Source organism: Uloborus diversus, chromosome 7 (genome assembly GCF_026930045.1).
Source record: "Uloborus diversus isolate 005 chromosome 7, Udiv.v.3.1, whole genome shotgun sequence".
Classification (NCBI taxonomy): domain Eukaryota; kingdom Metazoa; phylum Arthropoda; class Arachnida; order Araneae; family Uloboridae; genus Uloborus; species Uloborus diversus.
The window spans coordinates 164,963,853-164,977,241 of NC_072737.1; the positions used below are offsets into that span (position 1 = coordinate 164,963,853).

At 31.1% G+C, this 13,389-nt stretch overlaps 1 protein-coding gene across 1 annotated transcript in view; it reads left to right on the top strand.

The window, feature by feature from the left end:
- The window catches only part of LOC129226982 (coiled-coil domain-containing protein 40-like), a 37,000-nt gene that overhangs the window by 15,570 nt on the left and 8,041 nt on the right, over window positions 1–13,389 (top strand). Inside the window, exons 8-10 of the mRNA XM_054861611.1 lie at window positions 5,073–5,286; window positions 7,590–7,759; window positions 11,566–11,657. Coding sequence (XP_054717586.1) covers window positions 5,073–5,286; window positions 7,590–7,759; window positions 11,566–11,657 — 476 coding nt within the window. The remainder of the gene's footprint in view (window positions 1–5,072; window positions 5,287–7,589; window positions 7,760–11,565; window positions 11,658–13,389) is intronic.

Genomic DNA, 13,389 nt, shown 5'->3' on the forward strand with positions numbered 1-13,389 from the left:
ATGTCACATCACTTTTTGAGAGTGTAGTATCAGCAAGGGTATTTTGGTCAAAATTTTGAAAGAAAAGTCTTGTAGCATTATAGACTGACGAAATGCTGTTAATCATGTTGTAATGAGGGAGGGAGACTTAAATCAAATGAGAATTCTTATAAAATGCTCAGTTATGCTAGAATGGTCCTTAGTACATATCATTATGCCATAGGAAAAAGTTGCAAAAGAAAAAGTAAAAAATGTGCTAAGAAAAGTTTTGAGTAATAAAATGTTTACATTGAAAGGGAAACAAACTTAAGAAAATAATTGCAGAGATTTAAAAATAAAAGTATTAATTGGAAATATCTGGTCTTTCAAAGCATTTCTAGTTAAATTTCAAGTTTGTCTCAACTCAGATGTTGATAACAATTTTCGATAATGTTTTAAAGCATTTTTTGGTTAATAAATTAGGTTTATTTACAGTAAAAATTATACTGTATTGATATTAAATAACGTAAGTTGCCATTCATTATCCTGGAATTTTTCCTAAAATCGACTGGAAAACCTGGAAATGTCAGGGAATTTCATTCTTGAACTTCTATGGCAACCCTGTGAACGGAGTATCTAGTGCTTCTTTTTCACCTAGTGTTGAAAGAACAAACTGAAACTGGTGTTTATAAAATTTGATGAGGTACTGATTTCTCCGCAATTAACTGTCCCGATTATAACTCTTATTGTTAACTTGATGTTAACTTTGTATGATTTTTCAAAATCCCATCCCATACATCCACATCCTTTTGTGGATGAAAAAATATTCTGCTGCTGGGTCATTCCATAGAAATGTCAACCTCAACCTCAGAAAAAAATTTTCCACAAATCCTTAATTGTGACTTATCATTCCATTCAACATACTTTCTAGTACATAAATCCAATAACAGTTTGCAAGAATTTCATTCGGTGTTTTTCTTCTGGCTCTAAACGTGCGAGGTTGTAGAAAAGGCTTAGCATGTACAAAAAACATAATTCTACGTTTTCTTGTGTAATGTAAAACTTTTTGCAAATTTTTAAAAGAACTATGTTTATTCTAAATGAATAGATGTTGGCCCAATAAAATTTAATGTTCTTTTTGCATACATTATAAGATAAGTCAGTTAATTAGTTTGGTTATTTCACTGAAAATATTTACGTTACGTTAGTCACGAAAATGTACTATTTTCTGCTTAAAAACTAAACCATATGATTGAACCAAACAGCACTTTTTATTTTCTTACATATGTGTCATATCTACTTAAAAAGTGCAAAATATTTATTTTAGTATCAGTAGATATAAAATAATTAGTGTGACTAACGTAACATTTAAGCTGTGACTAACGTAACAGTTTGCCTGTGACTAACATAACATTTTAAAAATGGCTGCTAATATTTAAAACTTATTTAATTTAATGTAAATTTTCATGAACAATTTTGAATATGTAGGCATTCTGTATTGATTAAAAATATAAAGGGTGAAAAATACCAGTAATATTACATTGTAGACCTTCTGTTGACTTAGAAAAATACTTTTTCAAAGGTCTTTATAAAGATACTTCCAATTTAAAGAATTATTAAAAAAGAAAAAAAAAGTGAATAAAACAAAATGAGTACTCTGCTGAATGTGCATTCAACACAAGAATATAAACTTAAGAATTAAGATAATAGAAATACAGTCTTAACAAAGAAGAACGTCTCTATTTTTTAGAAAATACATCTCCACCTATTATTAAAATGAAGTAATGACTGATCGTTGGAAAACATTTGAAGATGTTACATGGTACAGTGACAATAAGCGCTGCTGCCATATATTTCAGAAAATGCAAGAATGATCATTTAGAAATTCAAACATTTGCGATGATATCTGGAATTAAAATGCATTCTGCAAAAATGTTCGAATATTTTTTTTTCAATAGGACATTTTAGTTCAAAAGGATGCACAGCGCTATTCGTTCGATGAATAAGTAAACCTTAAAAAAAAATATGCCATTGAAAAGTACTACGGAGTTTCTTATAACGATAACTAGTATATCAGCAGAGTTCTAGAATTCAGTGAAACTACCAACTTGCAAAAAGTTAGTTTTTTAAAAGAGAGATATTTAGTAGGATTCAATTAGCCCAAGAATGATGTTATTCAGTTTGTAAAAGCAGTTTTTTTTTATTTGTTTATTTTTTTTTTGCACATTCAAATTGAGTTAATTGAACTGAATCCTTCCATTCAATTTCTTACACTAATATAGAAAAAAAGTAAAGAAAGAACCATAATACAACACAAAGAAGGTTCCTAAAAAGAGTAAAAGTAATACAAGAGCAAGAAATTAATTATAAAAAGTTTTTTATATGCATTCATTGCTTGTTATTCGATGGTTACGTTAGTCACGTTACGTTAGTCACACACAGTTTTTCGGAAAAGTACCATTTAGGACCAAAAAAGATTCGTCTGTAACAAATCTGTAGTACGATTTTAAAAATAGAGTGTTTACCACTTACAAATATATCGGCCAATTTTAAATATCTGCATAAGTTTCAGAAAAATTTGCTTCGTAACATAAGCATTGTTTCCCAGGGTTGCAAAAATGTTACGTTAGTCACGATGCCTTTTTTCGTGAAAAAACACTTGCCAGCACTTATTTTGCTTCAAATTCTTGGTAGAACTGAAAAATAGTCACCTTGTACATTTTAAATCTGCATATTAAACCGAAACACATTTATTTTTACTCCTGGTGTAAGTAAAAAGAGTTTGAAAATCAGCTGCAAATGTTACGTTAGTCACTATGGAATGACCCTGCTTGGTTGTTAGAAATGGTGTTTTCATTGCTGAGATAAATTTATTTTGTTGTAAGATTTTAAACTTAAAATTCCTGTCTTACACAATAAAGCATAAATCAAAGCCTCCGAATAGAGTTTTGAATATCATTGAGGTTTTGAGGGGGTTTCTTGTTTTTCCCTTGTTGTTACTCCCCAGCATAAAGAAAGAGAAGTACAGTAGAGTTTCGAAAATCTAAGGTAATTGGTTATCGTGCCACCTCAAATTACTAAAAACTCAAATTATCCGAAATTTTCTTTAGTCCAAGAGAGCTGTTTGTTCGTTCTTTGAGGTAAAACAATGTTTTAATTTCAAGTTATTTTTTGTGTCAACCTACGTCCTAATTTTTTCAAAGCATCTCTTAATCCATCTGTAACAGTCAATGAATAGTGAATAAAATATGACAACGTATATAAAGTACAAATTCAAAATGAAAAAAGGTTAAAAAACCAGCAAACAGCTGTTTCGGCACTCTAAAATACAAGTGCCATCATCAGTGCAATTAAAAACGAAGTTCCGGATGAGAGACGAGTTGTAAAAGATATGAGAGCAGTACCGAAGATTATCGTTTCCGGTACTGCTCTCATATCTTTTACAACTCGTCTCTCATTCCAATGTTCGCCTCGACTGTGTTTTAGTCGGGTTGAACCATGTCTTCGTTTTTAATTGCACTGATGATGGCACTTGTATTTTAGAGTGCCGAAACAGCTGTTTGCTGGTTTTTTAACCTTTTTTCATTTTGAATTTGTACTTTATATACGTTGTCATATTTTATTCACTATGCAGTACAAAGTTTTCGACTACTTTTTATGTAGTCAATGAATATTTCATGCCACTTGGCAAGTGCTATTGACATAAACCTTTTAATATCTTTCTATTACCTTATTGTATGTTAGAAAAGTTCTACTTAGCAAAATATTTCAATTTTCAGATTAAAACATTTTTTGTCTATAAAAAGTATTTCTTAAAAATATGAACAAATCATCTCAAATTAAGCAGAACCTAGGACTTTTGAGACTCAGATTTTCGACACTCTACTGGATTGCATTCTAAAAAAAATACCCTCTTAAATTTCAAAAAAAAAAAATCTTTTTTTATCAGTCAAAAATTATTTTTTATCTTGAATTAGTTTTGATTAATTACTTCCTGAAGCCTGTTCATACTTATGTAAACATAAAGAAATGGGCTGCAAAAACATGCACTTTTATTGTTGTGAAACCATATTAAGAAACTTTGCCCTGACATTTGCACTTATGTATTTAGGCCTTGAACATTGCATGTCACTTTGGAGGTCAGTGTCCTAGACATGAAATTTTTAAAAGGCACGAAATATTTCTATTATGTGATCCAAATGTCTACACTTTTTGAAGTATTTGGGCTCATTATTTTTGTATTTGCACACAGTGTTTCTTAAATGGTGAGTTTAATATATAATGCGTTTCAATTCAGCTTGTATTTTGATTAACTCATGTCTGAAGAACTTTTAAGTTAACTCAGCCTTTGAAACGTTTTTGAATTGAGTGTGGATGTAAATTCTGTGTATTTTTCAGCTAATAAAAGATCTTTTGAATAACACTGCTGCATAAAGGTAAAGGACGGTATCTGCAAAAATGAGTTTTTTACATTTTTGAAGAAATGCATTTTGGATTCCACACTAACAATAGTGAATTGTTGGAATTTGATATATTTTCCTTACGAAAACCAAACAAGCAAGCCTATACAACAAAGCAAAAGTACAATTAATGACAAAAATGAAAAAAAAATGCAGGTACTGCACTTTACTTTTCCATGTCAGACTAATTATGTGCATTTTATTCTTGATTTTGTGCTTCTATATTTGTTAACTACAGTACACTCCCGATTATCGGCAGTCGGATTGTCCGCAGTTTGGATTATCCGCGGGTCTTTCCACTATTCTTTTTTAAACTTGTAACTGTGTTATTGTTCGTTTTTAGATTTTACACATAATTTTTACATTCAATGTTAGTAGATGTAATGTAGCAATGTTTTTATTTAAAATTTAAATGTATGTGTGAGTGTTATTAATATTTTTTAGCTTTCTTATACACTAAGTATCCGTTTTTACCTATTATTCGGATTATGCGTGATTTTCGCTTATTCGCGGTTACCCTGCCACCCTATTCCGAGGATAATCAGGAGTTTACTGTAATCTGATTTGTTTGGATTTGTTTATGATTTGCAGCAAAAAGAAAAGTATAATAGGGGTTGGATAAATAAGTTCTTAACAAAGCAACTTTTTTCCTAGGGTCAAGAACGTGCTCCGTTTGAGAGAGAAATAGCTCATTTAAGAAAAGAAATTAATCTCAGTGATCAGGGGAAAAGAGAAATGGAAGCAGAATATATTCATTTCCAGCGAGAGCTGTTTTCAATATTTAAGCAAAATGCTGTGATGCATGAGGAAAATGAGATGCATAGAAAGAAGAAGCTTGTTATGGAAGGGAAAAAACTGCAGTTGGAAGGTAAAATATGTTCGGTTAATGACCAAGTTTGCAGTAAAGTTTTGCCCTTTGTGTAAGCATCCTGCATTAATCAATTGATTCAAAAAAAGTGATGAAAAAATAATAGGTGTAAATTTAAGAAAAAACTGTGATCTTGAAGTGAAATTAATTGCATTTTTTTGTTTCAAAAAGAAAAACTTGTTTTAAAAATTACCTTTTTTTTTAAATTTTACCAACCCTCAACACACAAAAGAAAGAGTTTATAAGTTTGACGTATCTGTGTATCTGTCTGTGGCAGTCTAGCGCCTAAACAGATGGACCGATTTTGAAAAAACTTTTTTTTTTTGTTTCAATGGAGTGTTGATCGAGCGTGTTCTTAGGTAGGTTACGTCTTCGGAAGGCATTAATCAATGAAGATATTTATTAAAAACCTCTAAAAGGTTTTTTCAATTTTTGCAGTGAAAACATGTTTTAAAGTTTAGTACCAAAATAAAGTGTTTTTTTCTGCTTCTGATAGAATGAGTTTGGAACTTCCATGTTATATAGAATTCAAATTATAACATTTTTTTAAAACAGATTTTAAATATGGCTAAGCCTTTATTCACACAATTGGTAACCAAATTCATTATTGGCAGACTAGGAAATTAAACGCAATGATCTCCGTGTGGTGACCGGAGCAGAGTAGTCCCAACGTAGTCCATGCATGTTGTAAAAGGTAACTAAAATGGATACCCAATCTAAGGTGTGAGGCACTGTGCTGATGGATGTGTGGCATCTGGGTTGTATGATGTCTAAACGGTCCCCTCGAGGAACCGTGCGAAACCTTGTTGTAATTTGCCTTGCACTCGTGCAGGGTGGTTGTGCGGGTGTGGACCTTTTACCACTGCCCAGTTCCCAGCTCCCTTGGAGCTGGATACTGGCCTGAAGGAGAGAACCTGTAACCTTGCTGCTGCAGGAGGTGAGGGTGCTGGTCTGCAACCCACCGACTGGTGAGGGGGTACTTCTGCAACCCACTGAAACTGCAGTAGGGGGCAGTGGGTACTCATTTATGCACAAAAATGCGACAGGCGCAGGCAGGAGAGGAGAGGCTGTTAGGGAAAGCAAAAGCCACTGGGCTAGGTAGAGAGGGGTCCTGAGAAGGTAGGAGAAACCAAACGTCGTCAATCGGAGGTTTCAACTCCTTCCCCTGCACAAACTGCTGCATCTTAAAGAGTAAAAACTGGTCAACCACAGTCCTATGCTCAAGCAGTGGGTATGTTTAAGATGGCTGTTGTGAAAGAAATCTTCTCGTCCGAGAGGTTATCTCACGATGACATTGAACATATTCAGCTTGTCTTTCTAAGGAGGACTGACCTGATTCTCTCTGAGGGTCACATGCCAGAAATGCAATAGGCTTCTTAACAAAAATAGTATTGGGAAGGCTTTTGGTCTTCTGACTGGTATTTACACCTTAAAGCAGCACCTTGCTATAATGGGTGTCGGTAATGATTCAATTTGCAGAGGTTACCTCTTTGAGGAGGAAACTATTACTCACCTTGCGCGATTGCGAAGTGTTTTCTGCCTATAGGTTTGAACACCTTAGTCATCATTTGCTTGAACAATGCAAGATTCATGATACTCCTATTAGGTATTTGCTGAATTCTGCTTCAGCTACCGGTTTGTTTTAAGACTTCTGTTTGAGGACTAGTCTAATAGACCTCTGGTCGCAGTGCTTGGTTCGGTTAAGCCCCCCTTTCATTCATTTCATTTCAAACGCAATGATTTAAAATTTTTATCTGCTACCTGTTTTTATTGGTCAACAAATAAATTACTTGTGATTGATTTTTAATAGTACAAGGGTGTTAAACGGATTTTCGATTTTCCCTCTTGATTGTACATTTGTGACCCAGTCAGGGTTTTTTTAATTTTAGTTACTTGTGCTGATACTTAAGCTTAGGCAAGCGATGTGCACCTTGTACAAATATGAACTGGACTTCTCATAATAATTAGTTAAATAATCATATGAGTTTTATTTGCCTTTTGAAATAAATATAAACAAGTAAAAAGATTAAAAATTACAAGATATACGCACCCATTCCATGACATTACTTATCTTTGAAAAATTATTAATAAGTTTTAAATTTTAGTTCTACCAATGGGTCTCATTTTCCATGAAAGTTCACTCCTTTAAACTTTGTCCCTAAAAGTTTCTTTTTTAATCAAGAAGTTCCAAAAGCTTTCCGAACTGAGCTTTTTATTTTCAGTTTTTGCAAAATTTATGAAGAAAATTTAGATTTGCTTAAAATTGAAGTGATTTTTAATGCTTGTTTTATTAATTAATATAGCTGACATTGTGAAAGAAGAGAAATACATCAAAGAAGTTGAAAAGAAAAAGCATTCTGTGGAAAGAGAGTTAGTTAACATTAACAAGTTCCTGCATGAGAAGAAGAAATTTGAAGAGGCCTTACAACAATCGACTGATTTATCAAGATATGATTTTTTTAAAAAATTGAAAGTACGTAGAACTGCATGAATTCCTGGAAAAAAATTTAAAAAATGATTTTTTGCAAATTAAAATGTATTTAATAGCTATATTTTTCTAGAAAATATTGAAAATATAGTAAATATTTATAGATATATACAATCCATCTTATTCTTTCTTAAACAGAAATATGTAGAAAGTTTCACTATCAATAAATTACCTTGTAGCTTTCTTTGTTCAAATCACCAAAAATTTGTCTTAATTAGTAAAATCATCAATCAAGCATTAGTTTTGAGTTAGAAGTGATTTTTGTGAATTGTTAAATTAATATTTTTAACAGAACTGTTTTTTTTTTTTTTTAGTGGCTTTTTCCTCATTTCTAAATTTGTTACTTGTGTTTATATATATATGTATGTGTGTGTACATTTGTGTACTAATGTATGAACTCTAAACACACACATTAAATGAAAATAGATTGTTAAATGTTTGCTTTTCTATTGTATCAGGGTTCGTACGGGTCATGGAAAACCTGGAAAGTCATGGAAAAATTTTTAGCGAATTTCAGACCTGGAAAAGTCATGGAAAATTGACATTTTCGTTCAATGTCATGGAAAATTATTAAAAGTCATGAAAAAATGTCCTGTACAAAGAGAAAGTAACAGTAGCTACAAGAGCATCAGAAATATTGAGTAATTTAACAGTCTTACATATTAAAACTGAAAAATTAAACGATCCCAAAAACAATTCTGAATTTTTAAATCTCATTACATATACTTCTGTAGCAGCCGCTCATCTTTTTTGCAATGTGATTTTACTGCTTGGACATCACTCATTTTGCATTTACCATTATTTTCAAGATTTTTTATATTCTGTAGTAGCGAATGTGCACATTCTTGATTTTGCCACGCCCACTTAAAAAATGCAATTCAATTGCATCCGAGTTTGTTTCCATCACTCGTAAAAACTTTATTGCTAAATTTATCAGAGTTTATCTCAGTTTGTTGAAAGTTTTAGAAAATGAAGATCTTTAGTCAGGTGATAAAACATAGAAATAGGGGAATTCTAATACTCTAAAACAGTACTGCCCAGCATACAGTCTGCAGAACTAATTCATGCAACCTACTGCTACATTCAATGTCAGAAATCAAACTCTATGTTCAGGAATTTCTGAACCTACTAATTTATATGCGTTTGAAAATGTGCAAATAAGTAAACAAGTACATTTGAATCAGAAGATTTATTCGCTACTGAATGTTTTTCTTTTTTTTTTTTTTTTTGAAATATAAACATCTGGTTTAGAAACATGAATTTACTAAAGAATGGCTTTTCTTTAATGAACCAAAGTACTGTCAAGTTATGTGTATGCTTAAATGCACTGCTGATGCTAAAAGGCAATTTTTGAAGCAAATGTAGTGAAACTTAGTAATGACTCATTCACCTTTGTCCCATTCATTATCATTCTACCTGTTTATAAAGATTATTAACATTTAAGCACCATTATATTTCATTCACTAGTTTTAATAACTTTACTAAAAGTTATATGATGAAGACAAATAAGAATAGTTTAGTTTTTAGGTGTACACTGATATTTTTTCAATCACAAGTAATTGCTTCGATGAGGTAGAAGCATTCACGTAAAAGTTTCGCTAATGCTCATTTCCAAAAAAATTCCAGTTTGAAATTAAATAGTACTATTCTCTTCATGTAACAAGGTCATGAAATTTTTTTATGAAGTCATGAAAAAGTCATGGAATTTTTTCATCCGAATATAGTATGAGCCCTGTTCTATGTATATGCAGTATATGTTAATGAGAAAGGTAGAAAATAGTTAGTTTGGTTTAATTGAAATTAAATTGTGTTACAGCATGTTCCGGTTTTAGGGGAGGACAGGCGGGGCTTCTGCCCCGGGGCCTCCATATCAAAGGGGCCCCCACAGTAAAATTTTTACAGAATATCCTAACTTTCAAGGATCAGCAAATTTTAAGTTTTTCCCCCAGACATTTTTTTTTTTTTTTGTATTTCTACAAAGAATGCTTGCACAAAAGTAATATTATTATTGACATAATTATCGATACTATTAGTATCGGATAGTTTCGAAAATATGATGATCTTTTCGAACCCTGATTAGGGACCTCCACTCCTTTGTTGCCGCTTGACCTCCACACTTCCAAATCCCTTCCTGGTTACAGCTTGCAATATGAAATTAAGGATTTTCATGTGGGATAATAAACTTGAAAAAAAATATATTTGAGCAACAAAAATGAGCACTAAAATGTAAAGATTATAAACATAATTTTGTACCAGAAATGTATACATTTTCAATTTTCCCTGAGTGAAAACAACTAGTATTGTAACAAAACTTCCATTTTCTCCCAGCCATTTCCATCAGTTTTTTATTTTATTACTATATTTTTTTAATTATTAGTATTTATTTATTTTTCTTGAGAAAAGTGATTGAATGTTGATGAGTTCGCAAAAGTTTTTAAATTTTGCAGAATTTACACACTTTAAAGGCTATTGGTCACATTTTTACTACTAGAAAATTTTGGTTGTATGCATATGAGTTAACATATAGGTTAACACTTTTTTGTTGTCACTCTGACATAAAGAGTTATTAAAAAAATATGTGTTAGTAAAAAGAGAATATTTGCTTTCCTCAAAAATAATTTTGATGTTTGTTTTCATTGCTTCATAAACATGGATCTTTAAACTTATATGTTAAATTAGCAAAAATACCCGGCGTTGCCTGGGTCAGTAATAATTGTGAGAAACAATCGCTATTTTCTTTCATTTTCTGTTTTAACTGAAAGAACTCAAAACACATCGCTTTGACGTGATTAAAAATAGAGCTTCTTCCTTACCCATAAAAGTAAAATAGTAACAAGTATAAAGAACGAACGAATATTCATTTAGAAACGAAAGCACAAATTGAAGCATATAAAAATTTGTAGAATTTCCAAAATATGAACTAACAAAAACAAAGATGACTAAAAAAACTGCGCTTTATTTAATTAAATAGTACACACACACAAAAAGAAAAAAGAAACTTGCTACTATGTTTCCCTAAATGTGCAAAAAGTAGAGTTTCCAAATGCTTAAATGACTTTAAACTAATCAATGGAGAAGCTTTGATTCAAAATTTTCATTATGATTACTTTTAATATTGTTGTTGTAAGGCAACGAATTTTTGTAACAATGGGTTTTATATTTAATCATTTTATGGGGAAATTACATGACATTTACTGTTTTCCATCGTAGTGTTTTTAAACTAAGTTTTTTAGGAATAAATTATTGCCTTAGTTGCTCCCTGATAATGTAGCTATCTATGGTGAAAAAATGGTTAAAATCTGTCCAGTAGTTTTGAAGTTTACCTCGGACATACATACATGCAGAAGTTGCCATTCATGTATATAGATACAATGGTGTTCTTTAAAATATTTTTGTGAATGATTTTTGTTCTAATGAACAGAGTGGTCAAATTTTGCATTAAGCTAACTTGATTGAGTTATCATTGCTTTAAATGTGATTTTTTGTTTAAAATAAAAGCTATACATAAGCACATCAACAAATACTATAAGATACAACAATTATTCTTGAAAATCAATTTATAATAATTAATACAATGCTATTTGAAAAAAAAATATTTTTGTGTACTTGAGAAGCAGAAAGTGTTTAAAAACTTCATTTGTTTCTGTTTTTCTCCCCAATGCATTCTCCCTTATTCATTCTAAGAATTTAAAGCCACAGTTAAGACTTTAAATGAGGTAAACAATTAATTGAGTATCTCTTATGTACGTCTAAATGCAATATTGTAAACATAAATTTCTTCTTGTACATAGGAAACAGAAATGTATTACCTTCAAAGACAAAGTGAACTTGGCTATTTACAGAAAAAGAAACGGAAACACTTCCGTCGACTAATAGATCTACAGTATGTATTTGCAGTTTTAAGTTTATGAAACTTTTAAATCATGTGTTTATGTACAAAATTTCAAATCATTTTTTGCTTTCTGTGAACATTTTAATGGGAAAACAAAACATTTATTCATATTTTCTGACTTTTTTTTTCTTTTTGATAGAATCTATCATGTTAAAACCTATCAGTTTTCCTTCAAAAATGTATATATTTATTTATCTTTATGTATAATTTAAAAAAAAGAAGAGACCGGTTGCACCCCATAAAAATGATAAAAAATTAACTAGAAATAAACATAATTTAGTGACGTTTTAAGAAAACAGAGACTTAAAATATGAGGCAATATGTAAGGTAAAGTAATAATAATAATACAGGAAATCAAAAAGAAAATATGAAAAAAAAAGAGGCTGGACTCATTAGTGTCGGTAATCTCAAAGAAAAAACAAAGGTTGCTGAATAAAAAATGGTTAGAGAAATTTTCAACAGCACTGTGTAAGTGAAGTATAAGGAAAACACACTGAACACAACACATGCAGTGCATTAAGATAAAACAGATTTGCAAATAATAGTAATAATATAATAAGGTTTTATTCTTGCCAATATCCTGGAGAAAAATTCAGCAAACCATCAGACCTCTTTTACGAGATTGAAATATGGCATGACGTGTAAACTTTGTTTTTCTAAGTTTATTGTTCCTTTTGGGAAGGCTTAAATATAAGGGCTGAAAGTTAAAAGTTTATTGACCTACTGAAAATACTTGACTCATATGACTTGTTAAGCAAAAAAAAGGCAATTTCTTTTTTAAATTGTTTTTTTTTTTAAATAAAGTTTATCTATCTTGTGTAAGACATTTTTGGCCATCAGCTTTAGAGTTCTTGATTCTAGCAATGTGTCCTTCAAATCTGTTGTTGCAACTTTATTAAATACTAGTGGTACCCGCACGGCTTAGCCGGTAGTTGAAAATTAAAAGGTCATTCGGTTCGTCTGTATACTTACAAATAATAGATGACGAATTTCTCGCCAATTGGCTATGTTCATTCGCTCTCTCATTCCACGTCATGACCATTTCGTAATTTACTCATCCATCCTATGATAATTTTGCTTCAGAAAATGATCTTATTTGAAACAGAAAAAGAACCACATCGAATTTTCGAAAAATCGCGTTGAGGTGCACACGCCCATGCTACAAACTAACTTTGCCAAATTTCATGAAAATCAGCTGAATGGTCTAGGCGCTATTTGCGTCACAGAGATCCAGACAGAGAGACTTTGAGCTTTATTATTATAAAAGATGGTTTTTTCTTTGTGCCGCCAAAGATTTTTTCCGGAGAAAACACAAATATCATACAGTTGTGATTCCTTAGACTAAAAAATCTTTAAAATTTTGTTTATTATACATTTTGAAATGAAATATTGATCTATCACAAGTAAGGCAAAATGTCCGCTTTTTCATTGATTGGCCCAATAAGTTTTTTTTTTTTAAATTTAAATATGTTTGTTCATAATTAATCTTGAATGCTGCTTTTCGCCTCCGTAATTCTCTAAGCATTAACCTAATGAACTAAGTTCTGGATACTATGTCCTAATGAAATTTTGTTGCACAAAAATCTATGCACATTAATATTGTATAAAGTTTTGCTCTCGAACCGATTACTGACTTTTTTTTCCATTGTTCAAAGTTTTTTTGGAGTGATTTTTTTAAAAATCAATTTAAGAAACAAAATTCAAGCTGCTTATCATAATGTGA